Source organism: Oncorhynchus clarkii, chromosome 4, assembly GCF_045791955.1.
Source record: "Oncorhynchus clarkii lewisi isolate Uvic-CL-2024 chromosome 4, UVic_Ocla_1.0, whole genome shotgun sequence".
Classification (NCBI taxonomy): Eukaryota; Metazoa; Chordata; class Actinopteri; order Salmoniformes; family Salmonidae; genus Oncorhynchus; species Oncorhynchus clarkii.
In genome coordinates, this window is record NC_092150.1 from 68,727,356 (window position 1) to 68,750,247 (window position 22,892).

A 22,892-nucleotide genomic window follows, 5' to 3' on the forward strand; every position below is an offset into this window, starting at 1 on the left:
TGCTACATGTCCCAGACCTGCTGTTTTCAACTCTCTAGAGACAGCAGGAGCGGTAGAGATACTCTTAATGATCGGCTATGAAAAGCCAACTGACATTTACTCCTGAGGTGCTGACTTGCTGCACCCTCGACAACTACTGTGATTATTATTATTTGACCATGCTGGTCATTTATGAACATTTGAACATCTTGGCAATGTTCTGTTATAATCTCCACCCGGCACAGCCAGAAGAGGACTGGCCACCCCTCATAGCCTGGTTCCTCTCTAGGTTTCTTCCTAGGTTTTGGCCTTTCTAGGGAGATTTTCCTAGCCACCGTGCTTCTACACCTACATTGCTTGCTGTTTGGGGTTTTAGGCTGGGTTTCTGTACAGCACTTTGATATATCAGCTGATGTAAGAAGGGCTATATGAATAAATTTGATTTGACATAACGGGACTGCCGAGTGCTGAAGCACGTAAAAATTGTCTGTACTCTGTTGCAACACTCAACACTTCAGAGGACGTCAGCACAAGACTGTTCGTCGTGAGCTTCATGAAATGGGTTTCAATTAGGGACGCACAAAATATCTGTGAACGTATCGGAATCGGCTGATATTAGCTAAAAATGCCAACATAGTTATCGCCCCGATATCTAGTTTAACGCCGATGTGCTGGTCGAGCACCGGTACACTCGACCAGTCGCGAAAACCAACATCACCCAGGACAGAGAACGGTTGACTGTCAAGCGCAATGAAGTCCATTTTCTTGCCGTTAAGGGATTTGAGTTGTCTCGCTGAAATGTTCTTAGTTTTTCAAATGACGGCTCGACTTGTTGACTGCTCGATCCACACAGCAGACATTGTGTGGGCTAGGTTAGGAATGCTGTGTTGCACGTGCAGGGCAAAATTTTACATGCCGTTATTACGTCATGTACCTACATTAAATAGAGTTGAAGTCGGAAGTTAACATGCATCTATTTTGTGAAGTGCACCAGGCCCTCCTTCAGCAAAGCAACCCGACAACATGATGCTGCCACCCCCGTGCTTCACGGTTGGGATGGTGTTCTTCGGCTTGTAAGCTTCCCCTTTTTCCTCCAAACATAATGATGGTCATTATGGCCAAATAGTTCTATTTTTGTTTCATCAGACCAGAGGACATTTCTCCAAAAAGTACAATATTTCTCCCCATGTGCAGTTGCAAACCGTAGTCTGGCATTTTTATGGAGGCTTTGGAGCAGTGGCTTCTTCCTTGCCGAGCGGCCTTTCAGGTTATGTCAATATAGGACTCGTTTTACTGTGGATATAGATACTTTTGTACCTGTTTCCTCCAGCATCTTCACAGGGTCGTTTGCTGTTGTTCTGGGATTGATTTGCACTTTTCACACCAAAGTACGTTAATCTCTTGGAGACAGAACGCATCTCCTTCCTGAGCGGTACTTGCGTTCTATTGTTTGTACAGATGAATGTGATATCTTCAGGCGTTTGGAAATTGCTCCCAATATTGAACCAGACTTGTGGAGGTCTACAATTTTCTTCCGAGGTCTTGGCTGATTTCTTTTGATTTTCCCATGATGTCAAGCAAAGAGGCACTACATTTGAAGGTAGGTCTTGAAATACATCCACAGGTGCACCTTCAATTGCCTCAAATTATGTAAATTAGCATATCAGAAGCTTCTAAAGCCATGACATCATTTTCTGGAATTTTCCAAGCTGTTTAAAGGCACAGTCAATTTAATGTAAAGTTCTGACACACTGGAATTGTGATAAAGTGAATTATAAGTGAAATAATCTGTCTGTAAACAATTATTGGAAAAATTACTTGTTTCATGCATAAAATAGATGTCCTAACCGACTTACTAAAACTATAGTTTGTTAACAAGAAATTTGTGGAGTGGTTGAAAAACAAGTTTTAATGACTCCAACATAAGTGTATGTACATTTCCGACTTCAACTGAATCATGCCATATTCAGACTAGATAATGTTAAACAAGGAAGCAATGTGAAGCAATGAAACGGGGTATCAGTCTACACTGTGACTCCCACATAGCACAACTGTTAAGAGTTTCCGCAAATATTAGCATTGCAGCTCTTATCTCAGGACTGTGACTGTGTGAAATCACCTCCCCAGTGTATTGACATTCATATTGCACTGTACAGCTTTACCTAAGGATTGGGGATCAATGAAATGGGGTATCAGTCTACTCAATACCCAAGGAATTTTTTGCCCAACGTCCTCCTCAGAGTTAGACTCAAAAACATCCACACAGTATTGTTTTTCCTAGTGAATAGCATTCAATACACATAGGTTGACAATAAATGTGGCTCAATTCACAGTTGTTTCAGAGTCCCGCAATAAGAGCTACGACGCTAATGTTCTCTGAGTGTCACTGAGTAGACTGATACCTCATGTCATTGTTCCACAGGTAAGGCTGTACAGTGAAATAAGTTTGCCCCCAACGCAATTCTAAAGTATAACACATCCAGTGTGATTTCAGATTTTTGTCAAATTAACAAAATGGTCTTTTGTTGATTTTATAACACATTCCAACCTCATTTTGCATGATATATTCAATTATGGCATAACTCTACTACTTGTATTCATTTGCATCACTGTCAATAACCTACTTTTATTTTGAAGGCTAACCGCAACGTTCACTTTGTGGCTATTTTCACAGATGGGTCCGACCACCATTAATCAAACAAGAACTGTCTTATAAATGAGGCTTATTTTAGATGATGACACCTAGTTCTATATAGTGAGTTAGCTACCTATAGCTACTGAAACAGATGTCGTTTCGCTATGTTTTTGGGAAGAACATTGAGCTAGCTAGCTTTTTTTTTAATGACCAGCACTGTAGGTGTGCGAGACAACTTTACCAGCATCATAGCATACGTATCAGTGTATTCAATGTGTAATAACTACGTAAAAAATGAATGAACGCGTTAAATTATTATGTGACGTGCAGTCATATTCAGGTCCTGATTGGTCAAAGTGTTATTTGACACGTAACGACCCAAACTATGTTCCATAGAAATCCTGGTTGAGAAAGAAACGACTGAACAAATTAACAACAAAACAGCACAGCAAATAAAATAAATAGGTTTTGACTATGTATTACGGGTAATGGGGACATACGTAAATGCCAACAAAATAAAATTTTGGTCAGTGTGGTGTGTGTAACCTTTATTTAACTAGGCATGTCAGTCAAGAACAAATTCTTATTTACAATGACGGCCTACGCCGGCCAAACCCGGGCGACGATGGGCCAATAGTGCGCCGCCCAAGGAACTCCCAAACACGGCCGGATGTTATACAGCCTGGATTCAAACCAGGGACTGTAGTGACGCCTCTTGCAGGGCCTTAGACCGCTGCATCCATGTGTGTATGTTAATTATTTAACTGTACTAGAATGCTTAAAAGGCCCCTAAATTTTAAATATCGGTTATTGTTTTTTTTTGGCAAGGAAAATATTGGATATCGGTATCGGCCAAAAATGTCATATCGGTGCATCAATAGTTTCAATGGTGGAGCAGCCGCACGCACACAAGCCTAAGATCACAATGCCCAATGCCAAGCGTTGGCTGGAGTGGTGTAAAGCTCACTGCCATTGGACTCTGGAGCAGTGTAAACGCGTTCTCTGGAGTGATGAATCATGCTTCCCATCCGGCATTACGACGGACAAATCTGGGTTTGGCGGATACCAGGAGAACGCTACCTGCCCCAATGCATAATGCCAACTGTAAATTTGGTGGAGGAAGAATAATGGTGTGGGGCTGTTTTTCATGGAACAACTAAGGCCCTAAGTTCCAGTGATGGGAAATATTGATGCTACAGCATACAATGACAGTCTAGATAGCTAGAATGCTTCCAACTTTTCGGCAAAAGTTTGGGGAAGGTTCTTTCCTGTTTCAGCAAGACAATGCAACCATGCACAAAGTGAGGTCCATACAGAAATTGTTTGTCAAGATCAGTGTGGAAAAACTTGACTGGCCTGCACAGAGCACTGACCTCAACCATCGAACACCTTTGGGATGAATTTGAACGACCGACTGCGAGCTATGCCTAATTGCCTAACATCAGTGCCCTACCTCACTAATAGTTTTTTGGCTGAATGAAAGCAAGTCCCCACAGCAACTCCCAGAGGAGTGGAGGCTGTTATAGCAGCAAAGGGGGGACCAACACCAAATTAATGCCCATGATTTTGGAATGAGCAAATGTCCACATACTTTTGGTCATGTAGTACATTTCCAGCCAGAGAAATTCATTCCACAGCAGAGTTTCATAAGTGAGGCTAGGCAAGGCATGGAGGGCACTTGGAGATGAACTCTCCTTCCCTTTTTTGGTTCCCCCCTACCATTGCTCAATATCCTCCAGTTCTCTCTTTTTGTCTGTCTGCACATGCCTTGGGAACTAGCCAGTGAAAATGCTTGTAAAAGTGCTACTTGAGAAAGAGATGTTTATCAGACAATGGGGATATTGGGAGAAATATCATCCAGGACACAGCCAGCCAGGCATGCTGGGTCATTGGAGGCTGTAGACTAGGCTTGTGCCATGAGACGCAATTTACAATTAAATTGATTGCTAATAACAAGAGTTTTTGTCCCCGGGCCAACCCCAATGTTGAGCTGCTGTCCAGTAATCCTGATTTAGAAGCCTCTCTTATGATGTGTCTGCCAAAGGTCCACACAGCAGAATAGGGCATAGATCTAGAAGACTGCGTTAGACTCTGCTTTCAATTTCAACAGAGGGGCGTATTTGAAGCACAAAGTAGTAGCCTACCATTTACCAAGGGGGATCAAATCATTGTAATGGAAAATGTGGATAAAAGCTGTTGCTGTCTCAGCTGAGACTGGCGCTCAATCAAAGACAAGTGACAGTTACATATGCATTTTGCTGCAATCGGTATAACATCTGCTAAACTGTGTATGTGACCAATAAACTTTGATTTGATAGTTAACATTATGAAAACACATTAGGGATAAAACTAGTCAACAGCATGGGGGTCGTAAGGTCAATGTCAGCTGCCTGTTATAAGTAGTGCATTAAGCATGTACACTAGCATATCATAATGCTTTCGTGTATAGGATTGTTGTTTATGTCTAAATATATTGAGCCAGACAATGATCTCTGTCCTATCTAGCCATTCCTAAACTTTGGCACCAAACCTGTTTAACCCAGAATTGTACTTTTGAATTCCGTAAAGTCCGTGTGGAAGAGGTGAAAAAATTATTGTTGTCTATCAACAATGACAAGCCACCGGAATCTGACAATCTGGAAGGAAAATTACTAAGGATAATAGCAGATGATATTGCCACATCTTCAATTTAAGCCTACTAGAGAGCGTGTGCCCTCAGGCCTGGAGGGAAGCTAAAGTCATTCCGCTACCCAAGAATAGTAAAGCCCCCTTTACTGGCTCAAATAGCCGACCAATCAGCCTGTTACAAACCCTTCTCGAAAAAATTGTGTTTGACCAGATACAATGCTATTTCACAGTAAACAAATTGATAACAGAATTTCAGCATCCTTATAGGGAAGGACACTCAACAAGCACAGCACTTACACAAATATGACTGATGATTGGCTGAGTTGAAATTGATGATAAAATGAATGTGGGGGCTGTCTTGTTAGACTTCAGTGCAGCTTTTGACATTATCGATCATAGTCTGCTGCTGGAAAAACATGTGTTATGGCTTTACACCCCCTGCTATACTGTGGATAAAGAGTTACTTGTCTAACAGAACACAGAGGGTGTTCTTTAATGGAAGCCTCTCAAATAGAATCAGGAATTCCCCAGGATAGCTGTTTAGGCCCCCTTGCTTTTATAAATTTTTACTAATGACATGCCACTGACTTTGTGTAAAGCCAGAGTGTCTACGTCGGCGCATGACTCAACACTGTACACGTCAGCTACAACAGCGACTGAAATGACTGCAACACTCAACAAAGATCTGCAGTTAGTTTCAGAGTGGGTGGCAAGAAATAAGTTAGCCCTAAATATTTCTAAAACTAAAAGCATTGTATTTGGAACAAAACACTCACTAAACCCTAAACCTCAAATAAATCTTGTAATAAATAATGTGGAAATTGAGCAAGTTGAGATGACTAAACTGCTTGGAGTAACTCTAGATTGTAAACTGTCATGGTCAAAACATATTGATGCAGTACTAGCTAAGATGGGGAGAAGTCTGTCTATAATAAAGTGATGCTTTGCCTTCTTAACAGCACTATCAACAAGGCCCTAGTTTTGTTGCACCTTGACTACTGTTCAGTCATGTGGTCAGGTGCCACAAAAAAGGATTTAGGAAAATGCCAATTGGCTCAGAACAGGGCAGCACGGCTGGCCCTTGGATGTCCACAGAGAGCTAATATTAATAATATGCATGTCAATCTCTCCTGACTAAAGGTGGAAGAGAGATTGACTTCATCACTACTTTTATTTAGGAGAGGTATTGACATGTTGAATGCACCGAGCTGTCTGTCTAAACTACTGGCACACAGCTCGGACACCCATGCGTACCCCACAAGACATGCCACAAGAGCTCTTCACAGTCCCCAAGTCCAGAACAGACTATGGGAGGCACACAGTACTACATAGAGCCATGACAACATTAAGTAACTGACGCAGCTAATGGGGATCCATAACAAATACAAATACTTTGAGATAGACAGTGTATACTGTCACAGGGCTTTCCCTGGTGTATGAGTAAAGCTACTCAAGGAGGACATTTTCTCAAGGCTGGGCCAGATAAAGCTGGATATCAAAGAACTCCAGAATATTGTTTCCCTCACCCAAGTACTTCCTGGCCGGCCGCTGTTTCAATGTGCAGTTTACACGCCAGCATGGCCTTGACTGTTTCCTCCTCTCAGGTAATGTCACTGGGTTATGTAAGCTACACATTGAAACAGCAGACGGCCAGGAAGCTGCCTGCATTCTACACAGCTGTACCCAGACCCCTCTAGAGTCTAGTACACAAACACTGACTGACTGCTAGCCGACATATGAGCATAGAGGAAACTCAAATCTGCATACATTTCCACTGACCAGAAACACTTTAGTTTGGGGGGGGGTGAGTGAGAGAGAGAGAGATATGGCTAAAGTGGGCAGCCTGATACAAACTATGAGATGGAAATACGGAGAGCATGCCACAGGCAATAAATGTAAGGGGCTCACAACTGTCTGACATGTTGAAACATATCGACTGCTGCAAAGCAAGTTAGTTACACTGAACCTTGGTAAGAAAACACGCAACCCAATGATAAACCATAGACACCAACCAGCGTGTACAACAGTGGTGTGAAGTACTTAAGTAAAAATACTTTGAAATACTGCTTAAGTAGTTTTTTTTATGGTGTCTGTACTTTACTATTTATAATTTTGACTACTTTTACTTCACTACATTCCTAAAGAAAATAATGTACTTTTTACTACATACATTTTAACTGACACCCAAAAGTACTTGTTACATTTTGAAAGCTTAGCAGGACAGGAAAATGGTCCAATTCACACTTACCAAGACAACACATGATCATCCCTACTGCCTCTGATCTGGCAGACTCACTAAACACAAATGCATCTTTTGTAAATGAGTGTGCCCCTGGCTATACAAACATAAAAACAAGAAGATGGTGCCGCCTGCTTTGCTTAATAGAAAGAATTTCAAATGATTTATACTTTCTCTTTTGATACATAAGTATATTTTAGCAATTATATTTACTTTTGATACTTAAGTATATTTAGAACAAAATACTTTTAGACTTTTAATCGAGTAGTATTTTAAATGGGTGACTTTCACTTGGTTAATTTTCTATGAAAGGTATATATACTTTTACTCAAGTATGACATTTGGGTACTTTGTTCAACACTAGTGTGTTGAAAAATAAGTGTTAACCTTTTATAACATAACAGTGTGAACAACTTCACACGGAATGTTACATCCAAATACAGCTCTTTTAAAAATGGCTTCATGACATGCAAGTTTGAGACTCACACTTTGCAATATGTCAAGATTATGGGGAAGATGTGTTTGGTGCCTTCCCCCAAGCGCACACTTATCAGAAGGTTTTCTGTGTTGCTTAGACTTTGGGTGTGAAACTGGGACTGTCAATGAGTTGTGTCAAAGCGGGTTTGACACCATAACTTTTGCAAGTAATATAATCGAGGGCAAACCTGGCTTGAAATGCTGTATAAAAATAACAAGCAGTGGGAGGGAAATGTTGCTTCTTAATCTTATTTAGGTTTCACCCCATAACGCGTAGCTAGCAAACAAGTAGCAACGATGGGGTGGAGAGGTGGCGTGCTATTTGCTTTTCCACTAGACCGATAAAAACATTTACATTTTTACTAACTGGTGCTACTACTAACTGGTTAACTATCTAAAAACAGGCATACAGTAACCATTACTTCTGACGCAAAAACCTGGCCATGGAATTGCCTTGTTAGCTAGCTAGCAAAGCTAGATAATTGAGCAAACTTGCCGGCAAAATAGAGCTTATGTTAGCATGGAAGCTAACTATCTGACATTATCGCTTGATGTTAAATAGCTAATTTAACTAGCTAAACGTAGATAGTACATTGATCCATCCCACAAGGAGCACACTCCAAATCCGGACACGGTTGGTGATGATGGATCCCTATTTCTGGCTACAGGCAATTTGAAGCGGGGAACATCGGATAGCCATCACGATAAACAAGAACCACATAAATGAAAATACTCACCCATAATGTCCTTCAATGTCGCTATCAGATGTTTGGAATCTGCTATCCGTTTCCTTGGGTTAGCTAGCAGCTTGAATGCTAGCTAGCTATATGTATTTACTAAGCCAAGGTGCTTTTTGCAAATTCACTACCGATATGCAAGTTAAGCCATTCGCCTTTGGCTGAATAGCAGCTTACCAAACCTATGTTTGTAATGATTATTGTGCAGGGAAGTCTCCACCTTTCTTGGACTTGCCTGAAACTACTGCCACACGTATAAACAGCAGGAAAATTCGCGATATTTAGAAATGTGAGTCCCGCGAGAGGAAATTGGAACTAATGGAATGCCATCCGTTCATTAGCACACAGCATGAACAGTGTGATGGACAGGAGATTTCTTTCTCTATCCACCACTTTAATCCGTGTTGAGCATCATCAGTGACCATTGCTTTCCTGGTGAACATTAGTTTTGACATTTGCATCATCAGACAGACAACAAAATTGACTGAAACATGATTGATGTTCATTTTTATTATTAAATAGATCTACTTTTATCTCTCCAGTTGGTAATGGTAGAATAACTTTATTATAAGGGTCATTCCATGCTTTCATTGTATTAAATAGGTGACAAAGAAATCCTCTTTTATTGTTATTTTTCTTAGAAATAAATATTTGAACTTGAGAATGACACTGAGAGAGGGGGCACTGCTTGGTACTCTGGCCAAAAAATCAATCACGGGGAGCAGATTCAAGGTATTTTTTTAAATTGATTTAACCTTTAATTTGACAGGGAGTAATGAAACATGCAGAGTTTAAACTACATTGTGATTAAAGCTTTTTTTCTGACCACAGGTTATGACTAGGGCCCCAAGTTTCTCCTGGTCCGAAAAAATCCCTGGTCCTAAATTCTGATGTAGAATTGGCCCAGTGACTCCCACCTGTCTCCCCCTATCCCCTATTAGCAGAGACATCCTGGTTTGACCTATCTGTACTACATGCAAAGTACACTGTAAAATGAAGTACAGAAGACAAATTTGCTTGATTGGATCAATTTGACAAGAGTTCCAATATCCTATAAAGAAGCTGCGTCAACACAAATTCTATGCAAATGAATCTAACCACAAAAAGGCTAAACATGGAGGGACACCGGGGACGGCTCAGAATGATGCATAGAGATCTATTTTAGAGCAGAATACAGAATGAAGATTAGCACTGGCTCTGTAACATCACTTCAATATATGTAATATTATTAATGCAACTTAATCCACTGTCAGAAAACTATGGATTTGTATTTGCTGGTTGCTGGCTTTTCCTACATTACCTCTCTGTTACAGTATGAACCTTGACACTTAGTGGAATGTGCTGCCACCTTGTGTTGAAAATCAATTTACAACAAGTAATTCAGCGTTCCATAAAGGATATTTTAGAGATCTGAAATCCTATTGGAAAATGATGGTATCTAATTGTAAAATAGTGAACCCTACAGTCTTGTCAGGGGGTTGCAAAGCATCAGGGTACAGGCAGGATTCAGGTGCAGCATTTCAGAAGGTGAATAAAACTGGATCCAAAATGTAGGTTTATAGGCTGGACTAGAGAATGTCAATGAACTCTGACATAGATGTAGACTTACAAAATAACAAACAGTAATCTAAATGGCCAATAAGATATGACTGGCTTCCAAGGCAAAGATTAAATCATTCATTTTAGTTTTAGAGAGCCATGGAACAACATGTCACTCCAGTGTAGCTTACTCTCCCTTGCCTTGACTTTAGAATGTATAATTCACTATTTTTATTCTATTGGAAAAAGATCTCACACAAAATATTACAATAGCCTACAATACTTAAATAAACACTTAATACACAGAGTTTGATTATAGGTGATAGAGCACTGAGCAGTTACAATAGGCTAAAGTCAAAAACTTCAGAAGATGTAACAGACCAAGATGTCCAGCAGAGGTCAAACTTAGTGTTCCTATTGCAGCAGTTGGCTTGAAGAACACTGTCAGAGAAACATTAACCTAAGTAGCAGATGTAATAGAAACACCTGAGCGGAGTGCCCACATCCGGTTTTCAAGGGAAGCGGAAGCTAGGTTGAAGATACTGTATCCATGAAAACCGGACGTTGGTGGTTTCTACCCACCACGCATAGGCTAGAGAAGCATTAAACTAACGGAGAAACAGACATAAACTGAAAGCAGAGGAGACCTACACTACTTTGGACACACCTACTCATTCAAGGGTTTTTCTTTATTTTTACTATATTCTACATTGTAGAATAATAGTGAAGACACCACAACTATGAAATAACACATACGGAATCATGTAGTAAGCAAAAAAGTGTTAAACAAATCAGATTCTTCAAAGTTGCCACCCTTTGCCTTGATGACAACTTTGCACACTCTTGTCATTCTCTCAACCAGCTTCTCCAACAGTCTAAAGGAGTTCCCATATATGCTGAGCATTTGTTGGCTGCTTTTCCATCACTCTGCGGTCCAACTCAACTCAGTGATTGTGGAGGCCAGGTCATCTGATGCAGCACTCCATCACTCTTCTTGGTCAAATAGCCCTTACACAGCCTGGAGGTGTGTTTTGTGTCATTGTCCTGTTGAAAAACAAATGATAGTCCCACTAAGCGCAAACCAGATGGGATGGTACATCGCTGCAAAATGCTGTGGTAGCCATGCTGGTTAAGTGTACCTTGAATTCCAAACAAATCACTAACAGTGTCACCAGCAAAGCACCCTCACACCTCCTCCTCCATGCTTCACGGTGGGAACTACACATGAGGAGATCATCCGGTCAGCTACTCTGCGTCTCACAAAGACACATCGGTTGGAACCAAAAATCTCAAATTTGGACTCATCAGACCAAAGGACAGATTTCCACCAGTCTAATGTCCTTTGCTTCTGTTTCTTGGCCCACGCAAATCTCTTCTTCTTATTGGTGTCCTTTAGTAGTGGTTTCTTTGCAGCAATTCAACCATGAAGGCTTGATTCACGCAGTCTCCACTGAACAGTTGATGTTGAGATGTGTCTGTTACTTGAACTCTGTGAAGCATTTATTTGGGCTGCAATTTGAGGTGCAGTTAACTCTAATGAACTTATCCTCTGCAGCAGAGGTAACTCTTCCTTTCTTGTGGTGGTCCTCATGAGAGCCAGTTTCATTATAGCGCTTGATGATTTTTGCGACTGCACTTGAAGAAACTCTCAAAGTTCTTGAACCTTTTTGGTATTGACGGAACTTCATGTCTTAAAGTAATGATGGACTGTCATTTCTCTTTGCTTACTTGAGCTGTTCTTGCCATAATATGAACTTCGTCTTTTATCAAAGAGGGCTAACTTCTGTATACCACCCCTACCTTGTCAGAACATAACGGATTGGCTCAACCGCATTAAGAAGGAAAGAAATTCCACAAATAAACTTTTAAAAAGGCACACTTGTTAATTGAAATGCATTCTAGGTGACTACCACATGAAGCTAGTTGAGAGAATGCCACAAGTGTGCAAAGCTGTCATCAAGGCAAAGGGTGGCTACTTTGAAGAATATAAAATATATTTTGACTTGTTTAACACTTTTTTGGTTACTACATGATTCCATATGTGTTGAGCACAGGGCATGGGCTTAGCCATTTATGGTCTAAAATTATAATTTCAACAAATACTGAGCACTTAGCAGTCCCCATAACATTATTTTCTACTTGATTAAAACATTTCATTTGAGCACAGAACTTCTCCCCTTCCAAAATATGGTTTTATTTAAGGCAATCTAGTAACTCCGATCTGAGAGCAACAGAGATTCCCTTAAGGCGAAGGGAATGCTATCCATGTTGAAAGTCACATCTCAGCTTGAGTGCACAGCAATGTTGGCCAGGCAGGCAGGCAAATCACTAGCCAGTATCTGGCTCTATCTCTGCCTTTTCTATCCCTCTGCTGAGTCACTAGCCCACTTAGACTGATCCCCCCCCCCCTCCAGCAGAAAACAGAGTGGCACCTCCACATACATGCCAGATGGTGTGTTGTGCTAATCTATCAATTGACTCTATTTGGAGTCACTGTCTGGGCAAAGCTCAATATCCTACATCACTGATGCTGGGCCTGAGCCATTTCTGTCTACTGACACACATGAAGTGAACCATTCCTTCTGTTTTTTTAGTAGAACATTTATATGGCAGTCTCATGGTAATAATGGTGGCCAATGTTGGGGATTAAATAGGGAATTTCCATTCCTAAAATGTGCAGTATCACTGACTGTGCCAATATGAGTCCAACACCACTGTTTGAATGGCATGCAAAAACATGCATTCGATAGCGGATATTTTTGCTTTTTTATTCATGATAAAATAGGGTCATTCACATCTCCTCTCTGTGTTCCACAATGTACTAATTGTCAATGTGACATTATAAGGAGGCAAACATAGGGAAATTGTATTTGCTTTGGCCTAGTTTAAATATGCCTGGGATGGCACAACTAAAGCACACTGGACATGTTTAATCCCCTCACCTGTGCCCTAAACCGAAACATATAGACTATTCGTCAACATTTCGATATTGAATTATCTATAATATATGTATAACTCTATCAACATAAAAATGTAACCTCAGTTTTAACCTGTTCGTTTTTTTTTTTTCCTTGTGTATTTTCAATTAAACGTACCGGAGATATAAAGCCTAGCCTACGTACATGTTCACCTGTATAGTGTCTACCACTATAATCCCGTCTATGCAATTTCTTCCGGGAAACCGAGTCAACTGCGTTTGGGTAGAAGAGACGAAGCGAGATGATTTAGTCCTGTTTATTCACAATATACAGACCGATAAGCAGACCACCTACCTTTCCGCCTTTGGGACAACCACTCCCATCAAAGCGGAGACAATACCATTTAGTCATTTTATACAGTATCTTTGGTTTGGGCGAGTTTCGTTGGTGACGTCTGTCGCCAGTACCCGCCCCGTTCAGTTATCGCCTTGCTTTGCTGCATAGACCGCGCAGGAACCTGGACCAAACGAGGCGGAATTTCAGTTGCTTATCCATCATCGATATGGGAATTATACCATTCTTTCAGAACCAAGCTCTTATCCCATACTATCTGAAGCCAGTCCACTTCGAGACACAGACTATAAAAACTGCCGGTTGAAGGAACACCAGCAGTAGATTGTTATTATTGCCTTAGCCAGTACAGCATTTACAGAATATGTTTCCTGCTGATGCAGGGATGATATACCACCTTTTGCGATGAGAAGTAGCCTAACGTTTTCTCAGAACTGGAGATGGGCATTTTCTAAATTGTCCTAGTTGATTTTGGGAAAATGCTCTGGACAATTTTAGTGCTCTGTATGTCTGTGGCGGTAAGTACCAGACACCTTTGTCTTTGGTATTGTTCTTATTATAGGGGTGCTTCCCGGCAGGTTCTCGATTTAAAGAGACCGTTTTTATTTTTGCGTTTGTTCTGTTCTAAACTTATCTGCAATTAGCCAAGTGAAGATATTGTTAACTTTGACTCTTCTATCTTGTATAATAGGCTACAATATCGATTCGTTTTTTGAAATAAAAAAATATCTATTGTCAGAATGGTAGGATGGATGAACAATAGCACACAGGCCTATATGCTATGACAGTTGCCCCATGAGAATGACACTACTATTTATCTTATTGCAGGCTACCTGTAAATGTAATTTATTGCTTGTTATTAGCTAACATTATTTAATTGTACACAATTGTATTGTAACATATGTCATCTTAAGTATCCCTATCCCTGTATTCAAACAGCTTGTATGGGACTATCACCTGTGAGGTCCTAAATGTATTACTGGAACCATCCAATACAAAGTCTCATATACTTCAGGCTTTGTTTTTCCAATGCTGGAGAAAAACTTAGGGAAAACAGACGGCATTGAAATGCTGTAGTGGATGTTGACCCACCCTGCCTCAATCCAATTTAACGCTAATATTTAAGTAATGTTCTCATTTATACATAGATCCATGTATTTTTGTCTAATATCGGCACTTCATACAGTGCAGGGCAATATTTATATGAGTGCTCTCAGCCAGAGAGAACATACCATCTAGGAATCTATGCATGTTTTATGACCAATTTATAAAAACATTTTTGATATTATTATTTTTTTAAGTACTATTTGGCAAAATTCTATCTAGCCAACCTTAGAGATACAGTAGTCCATCATCCACTGTAATCAATTATTGACATTTTACCAGTAAAGGAGACATCCTTATCTTCCAGTATCACCATGGAACAGATATTATAACAAAATTATATTTTTCCATTCTAAAATGTAATTGTGTGTCAGTCCTTTCTGTGGTTTGAGCCCCTCTGTGTATCTCCACTCAGGCGAGGTCCACTGCTTGTTTGTGCTTGTGTTGTTGGCAGTACATTCTGACATTAGCATGAATATTTTTCACTGGCCCATGAAGGAGGCAGCACCACTGGTGTTAGTCAGTGATAAACGAGGCATGACTGCACCAAACACACTCCCTCTTCCTCGCCGTTTAGTTGCATGATGACATGTTGCAACAGGTGCTGGGTTGGTTGTTATCTGGTACTGTCTTATGGGAAGCTCAGTGTTGTCCAACAAACACACACATAGTTACTTTGGCACATAATTACTTTTGCACAGCCATGCCTTCCATGTAGTCTACAACAGCACAGTTAGGCTCTAAGCTGGATGTTTTTTATTTTTTATTTAACCTTTATTTAGCTCTAAGGTGGATGTTCTAAACCCGTCAAACTCAACTTTGGACCTCAAAGCTAGTTCCACTGTATTTTTTAATTGTTCACCTGATTTAGACTTGGGACACCAGGTGTGTGCAATTAACTATCAGGTAGAACAGAAAACCAGCAGGCTCCAGACCTCGTAGGGTAAGAGTTGAATACCCCTGTTCCAGATCAGGGTTTCCCTGCAGCAGCACTGCAGTGGCACGGCATAGATGGGCTGGCTGTCCTCTCCTCCCTCTGTCCTCCAGCCAGGGAGGGAGCATCCTGATATCACTCACTAACCTCCTGGAGCTCAGCTCTAAACATTTGAGTTGTAATAGCACTAGCCTTGCTATGGCTTTAGTATTAATGATGTTCTATCAACAGATATACTCTATATGTATCCTATACACATTCATCATGTATCAAATGTATTAGCTTTAAAGGATACTGCTGTATACAATATCTACAAACCAGATTAGACTATAGTATTTCTCTCCTCTTTTTATCCTGCATGGCAGGTATGAAACGCTAAAGAGGGCTGAGGTAGATTCAGAGTAATGGGTAATTATCAGGGATTCATGGCCACTCACAGGCGGCGTGGTGTGATGGTGGGCAGTCCCTCAGACAGCAGCAGTCTCATGACAGGATGCCAGTGGTGTGTTTTTTTCAAACAGGAAATGCAGTGACAGGAGCCTACTCTCTTATCTGAGCAAGTAGGGAGGGACATTCACCCTCTCGCTCGCACGCATGCACACGTTAATTCACACCACAAACCGTCAATATCTGTCAGTTTCAGACCACCAAACTAATGTCCCTGCAGTGTATCACATGTTGAAAAAAACAGTTTCACACTTGTTTTTTTATTGGGTAAACGTGATAAGGCTGGAGCTGGAACATTTTGTACCTCATGACATATCATCAAAAGACTGTTGACTGTTGGCTGAAAATAACGTTGTTTGAGTGATGTTGCGCTTAGTTGCACCTTACTTATCTTCAAATGTCCATCGTTCGCCAGGGGTCAATTTGCACATGATGACACGAACAGATAGTTGTTACTAGATATGTTTTTGGGAACTCAGTCAGTGTCTCAACTGCGTCTTTCTTTTTCCCAACGCAGTTAAGCCAAAATCACGCTCCCATTGGCTAGCTAGCGTTGTCTCACTCACAGGCGATCTGCGCAGAGACAGTGGCCTTCCATGTAAGGATGGAAAGTGTAATTTAACAATTAGCTGCCTACCGTAATGCAGAGCCTATTATTATCATTGTGTTTGGTAACATTTGCCCATGTATTTATTTTCAGAGTTTCAATGAGTTGTAAAAATGTCTCAGAACTCTGCTGAATTTCCTCAATTGAAGGTAAGCTAAGTTTACCTAGGCTACTTAACGTTACTAGCTCTGTATTTTAAGTTATATTATCTTTAGCAGTCTATTATCAGGTAAAAGCATATGCTTATTATTCATAATTTCTCAAATATTTATTAGCTAATCATTCAGTCGAACACGCTATGCTACAGCCATTGAATCTGTCTTTGAGCATTAAGGGAAGGTAATGGCTATCTCTGTCCATGACATTATGTTGTTATATTTTTCAATCTTGAAATACAAGGGCAAATGTTTTTGATCAGTGACTGAAATTTCACACTAGGTGATATTCACTTCCGGACTTGGAGACTTGGAGAGCGCTCAAAGTGTTGTAGAACCCCTCTCTGAATAACAGGGCGTGGTTTTGGCTTAACTGCGTTAGGAATAAGAAAGATGCCCATCAACCTAATGTTGAGAGTTAGAATAGTAGAATTGCAGGAAATTAGCTATAAAACTGCAACAACAAACAAATCTAACTCATTTGTTTACTTTTTGTTAATAAAATACTTTTGCTGCTAACAGATCCCTCTGTACATATTAAATCATATTTTTTTAATCCCGGTGCTGAGTTAATGTTTGTTAATGTTTTTTTTTGTTTTTTTTTTTCACCTTTATTTAACTTAGGGCTGAAATCCCGTTAACGGGATCGATATGACAATAGCCAGTGAATGTTCAGGGCGCCAAATTCAAAACAACAGAAATCTCATAATTACAATTCCTCAAACATACAAGTATTTTATACCATTTTAAAGGGAATCTTGTTGTTAATCCCACCACAGTGTCCGATTTCAAATAGGCTTTACAGCGAAAGCACTACAAACGATTATGTTAGGTCAGAGCCAAGTCACAGAAAAACACAGCCATTTTTTCCAGCCAAAGAGTGGAGTCACAAAAATCAGAAATAGAGATATAATTAATCAATAACCTTTGATGATCTTCATCAGATGACACTCATAGAACTTCATGTTACACAATACATGTATGTTTTGTTCGGTAAAGTTCATATTTATATAAAAAAAAATCTCAGTATACATTGGTGCGTTATGTTCAGTAGTTCCAAAAACATCCGGTGATTTTGCAGAGAGCTACATCAATTTACAGAAATACTCATTATAAATGTTGATGAAAATACAAGTGTTATACATGGAAATATAGATAAACTTCTCCTTAATGCAACCTCTGTTTCATAATTCAAAAAAGCTTTACAGAAAAAGCAAACCATGCAATAATCTGAGTACGGCGCTCAGAGACCCAACAAGCCCAAAAGATATCCGCCATATTGTGCAGTCAACAGAAGTCAGAAATAACATTATATATATTCACTTACCTTTGATGATCTTCATCAGAATGCACTCCCAGGAATCCCAGTTGCACAATAAATGTTTGATTTGTTCGATAATGTCCATCATTTATGTCCAAATAGCTACTTTTGTTAGCGCGTTTGGTAAACAAATCAAAACTCACAAAGCGCGTTCACTAGTTGCAGACGAAATGTCAAAAAGTTCCGTTACAGTCCGTAGAAACATGTCAAACGATGTATAGAATCAATCTTTAGGGTGTTTTTAACATAAATCTTCAATAATGTTCCAACCGGAGAATTCCTTTGTCTTCAGAAAAGCGAATGGAACGGGAGCTACCTCTCATGTGAATGCGCGTGACCAGCTCGTGGCTGCTGGCAGACCTCATTCCCCTCTCATTCAGCCCCCCTTCACAGTAGAAGGCTCAAACAAGTTTCTAAAGATGGTTGATATCTAGTGGAAGCCTTAGGAAGTGCAACATTACCAATATCCCACTGTATCTTCAATAGGGGCTGAGTTGAAAATCAACCAACCTCAGATTTCCCACTTCCTGGTCTGATTTTTTCTCAGGTTTTTGCCTGCCATATGAGTTCTGTTATACTCACAGACATCATTCAAACAGTTTTCTATCCAAATACACTAATTATATGCATATATTAGCAACTGGGACTGAGGAGCAGGCAGTTTACTCTGGGCACCTCTGGGCACCTTATTCATCCAAGCTACTCAACAAGTATACAGTCAATGTGTAGCGGCTAATAGTATGGCTAATACACCCCCCCCCCCCCCCCCCCCCCCCCCCACTACAAACTCAGGGATGTTGATTCAATTCTCAAGTCTGTTTTGTTGTGGTTCAGTTTAGGACATCAGGCATGTGGGAAAACTGCTAATCTCTATTCATGTTCAGCAGAGTTTGGTCTCACTCCCCCTCCCCTCAAAATTGTGAAAGGGTCCCGCCAGGTCCCCAGCCCTCACATCAGCGAGAACAACATGTGCTTCTGAGCCAAACAGGGAGCAGCAGCGGAGGAGGCTGGTATTTTATTGTCCCGCTCCTGATGAGATTGCTCTGAGAATATTAATACCTCCCACCCCACATCTCTGAGATGAATCAGGGCGCTCCCGTTTCTCTGGTAGGTCTACTGCAGTATGTAAACCATTAAAAACACTGGATTTGACCACAACTTTTAACAGGGCTCTGCATGTTCAGAAAGTGATGATGCAGCTCTCCTTTCTTTCCCTGTATATCGGTGGTTATAGCCTCAAACATCATATTTCTGTAGCGAATTGGCACACTGGACAAAAAAGTGAGATCAACAGAGTCACTTCCCATCCAGCCCCACATTTAAGAGAGGAATTAGAACATGTGGTCTGCCATTAGAAGGGATGTTATGTAGGATCTGCATAGGGCTAGACTGGATGTAAATTCAGTGAAAGAAGTGGAGGGCTGTTGTGGATGCGGATGGCATTTCACTGCCATGGAACACATTCAAGCCATAATCACTTCAGAATGGAAGCGTTTACTAGTGCTGAAAGAATGCCTGTCAGTGAAAGTCAAACAGAAGGACATCACACATCAACAGAACATTGGGTACTGTGTGTTTTCACCAGATGTTATCTTGATGAAATTCCTCAATGTGCTGTTTAGAACATCAGCCAAGTTGTGGTACCAGTTATTTGAATGAATTTCCAAGTGCTCGCTACTGAGAATATGCAATATTTTTGTGTTCCTTGGATGGATTGCCTTAACATAAATATTTTAAAATTTTGAAAATAACTAAATACAACCATGCCGTGTTAAAACATATACTAATATATATTTAGTTTCTTTATAGAGAACTTGAATAAGTTATTTCAATTAGTTTAGTGGATCTATTAAAGGTTGTAGCAACAACACCAGAAAATATTAACAATCTTCTAGTACTTATGGAATTATATTTATTGATGACATAATAGACTTCTCCATTCCATGATGATGTCACTGTTAGAGCATGCCCCCTGGGCATGGCCTAGCTTCTGTCATATTACAGTATGTGGGGAAGCCAGTACGGTAGGTGGCTAAGCACTCGGTGTGAGATTGTGTCCTGTAATGTTGACTCAATGCCCTTGTTTGTGACTCACTGTCCTTTAACTATAGCCAGTTTGGGGGTTTCTAGGGGTGACTTTGCCTGAGCTGTGGTTGTTTTCACACATCAATTTATTTGGTAAATCAGCTGAGTCTCTAACAGCGACTCTTATGTGTTTTTGTCTTGTCTGCAGTACATTGCCCAACACTGTCTCTGTTGTCGTTTCTTTCTGTTCTCAGCTACTGTACAGTGTAGTTGGTGAGGCCTCCAGCCAGCCTCTGACACCCAGCCGAGGCACTGAGACAGAGGCCCTGTCTGCCCGCCACTACTACCACACAGACCCCAGCACAGGCATTCAGCTGGTCTGTGACAAGTGCCCCGCGGGCACCTTTGTTTCCAGACACTGTACCCAGACCAGCGTGAGGGATTGCAGCCGCTGTAACGAGGACACATTCACTCACGGAGAGAACGGGATTCAGCATTGCCACCGCTGCAGGAGGCCCTGCCACGCCCCCCTCGTTGAAAAGGTCCCCTGCACGGCCACCTCGGACCGGATCTGCACCTGCCCTCCGGACACCTTCACCCAGGGGGACAGCTGTACGGCCCACTCCCTGTGCCCTGTGGGCTCAGGGGTTAAGAAGAGGGGCAACGATGTGGAGGATGTGCGCTGTAAGGCGTGCGCACGGGGGAGTTTCTCTGATATGGCCTCCAGTGTGTTGAGGTGCAGGACACACACAGACTGCCTGACCCACGGTCTGCCCCTACTGGCGACGGGCACTAGAGAGACAGACAACATCTGTGGACCTGCTTCTCCCACCTCCCCCACCATCTTGGGACCTGCACAGTCTGCCTTCATCCAGGAGCCCTCCTCTTCCTCCTCCTCATCTGGCCCAGTACGTAAAGGTAAGGGGCAGTGGACCAGACTCCCTCAACTACTTTACATCTGTTGCTCCCCCACCAAGGTTATTTGGTTTTTCATTTCAGTATCACCCTAGATATGCCCTCAGGGGATTGTAATTCTCATGTAGAAACTCTAGAGGTAACCCAAACTGTAGAACAGACTTGTGTTCCTAAAATACCTGTCCCCAGATGGCTATTATTCTCCCCTATTTGGTGTGGCATGTCAAACATTGGTCCGGCTATCAGGTACTGTACTGTAGTGATAAGGTGACATGTTTGGTCTTGTCACAGACAACACTGCTTTGATGGAAAACATGTTGTTGTTTCCATACCTTTCCCAGACTACTCACTTCCTTGTTCTCACTCTGGTCCGTAAAAGGTCATGTCTGTACATTTTTTTTGTAATTGCTTGTAGAGGGGAAAGGGGAGTAACCTGGGTAAACGGTTGCCCTTTTACTTAAATACATCACATGTATAGGAAGACAAGGGGAAGCCATTGGGGCTCAAGAGAGAGAAAGATTCCTTTGTAGGGGCTGTTGTTATTTCTTCCCAATTTGTCTCCCTGCCAAGTGTTATGTAACAGGTCATATTGACAACGATCACAAAGGATGCTCATCTGAAACAGATAAAAGCATTCAAGTCAAAGGTTCCTATTTTTTTTTATACTAACCAAATATTAGGCTGTCTATATGCAGGGAAGGGAATTCTCAGAAAATGTGAAATACTTTTGTCTCCTATAAATTATATTTAAAAAAAAATGATGGTCAGAGAAGATACTACACATTCCGGAAACGCTACAAGTAGTCACTCGCTGATAATGTTACCATGGCAACACCGTTCTCAGAGACTGATTAACTATTTAGTTGGTGACAGTATTACCTCCACACCGGACTCATGACCGCAGTAAAATACTATATGACAGTTGCGCAGTGGTGATCCCCCCTATGCACTCTGGACATGCATTAGTAGTACCCAGCTCTCTATGGCGGCAGGTAGCCTAGTGGTTAGCGCGTTGGACTAATAACCGAAAGGTTGCAAAATCGATTCCCCCAAAAGAATATAAAGAATATGTCGTTCTGAACAAGTTAACCCACTGTTCTTAGGCCGTCATTGAAAATAAGAATTTATTATTCTTTGTTATTCAATCATCAGGTCGCTCTATTGTCTCTCGAACCACTGTGACATCAATTAAAGCACAGAATGTGATTTTAAAACTCACCACTGTAATTGATCAATTTGAAGAAAGAAGTTCAACAAGTTGAAACTCAGTGGAAAACATGGTTGTTGTGGATGTTGTTTCAAAGCCTAACAGAACCAAATGGACAGCGCTTTCTAAGGTGATGATTCATTAAAAACACGCATATGCATATTAGAGTTTATGCGTAGTCCAAGCCCGACCCCAAATTATTAAATAATGATTGTGCCAGTATACAATACATAACCTACCGCATAAAACACATGCCAGAAAAACATTAAAACAATATATATACAGATTTAAGATGTATTTGGTACATAATTGGTCTAGCCTAAATAAAACAAATGCAGATTTTAGTGAATTTGTATTTGATTTTGAATAGCATAGTAATAGGTCGTTTTTTATATTTTCATAATTAATAGGCGGACACATTACCTTTAGCTACAGAATATCTCACCACCGTAAATTTCCATCTCTTCCCCTCTCTCCTTCATTATTTTCACCAGCGCGCAGAGAGAAAGGCTGTCAACAGTTTAATGAAATATGTTTCGTTGTGAAAACATGTTACTATCGATGTTCCCGAACAGATTTCACTTGGTTTTCCAAATTAAGCACTGGTTAGCTGCAGGAACTGGGTTGGAGAGCCCATGGCATACAGAGTTTGGGCGGAATATCCCCTGTCGCGC

General features: G+C 40.9%; 2 protein-coding genes across 6 annotated transcripts in view; one reads left to right on the forward strand and one right to left on the reverse strand.

The window, feature by feature from the left end:
* Window positions 1-13,530, reverse strand: part of LOC139407172 (CD2-associated protein-like) — a 97,218-nt gene extending 83,688 nt beyond the window's left edge. For 2 of the 5 annotated variants that reach the window (XM_071150700.1, XM_071150703.1), the window contains exon 1: window positions 8,696-8,912. In XM_071150700.1, the coding sequence (XP_071006801.1) occupies window positions 8,696-8,699 (4 nt within the window). In that variant the 5' untranslated portion in view covers window positions 8,700-8,912. Of the gene's footprint in view, window positions 1-8,695; window positions 9,040-13,506 lie in introns of those variants that run through there. The other 3 variants (XM_071150701.1, XM_071150697.1, XM_071150698.1) reach the window with 3 other exon arrangements.
* The window catches only part of LOC139407173 (tumor necrosis factor receptor superfamily member 21-like), a 32,334-nt gene continuing 22,909 nt past the window's right edge, over window positions 13,468-22,892 (forward strand). Inside the window, exons 1-2 of the mRNA XM_071150704.1 lie at window positions 13,468-14,021; window positions 20,351-21,014. Of these exons, the coding sequence (XP_071006805.1) occupies window positions 13,983-14,021; window positions 20,351-21,014 (703 nt within the window). The 5' untranslated portion in view covers window positions 13,468-13,982. The remainder of the gene's footprint in view (window positions 14,022-20,350; window positions 21,015-22,892) is intronic.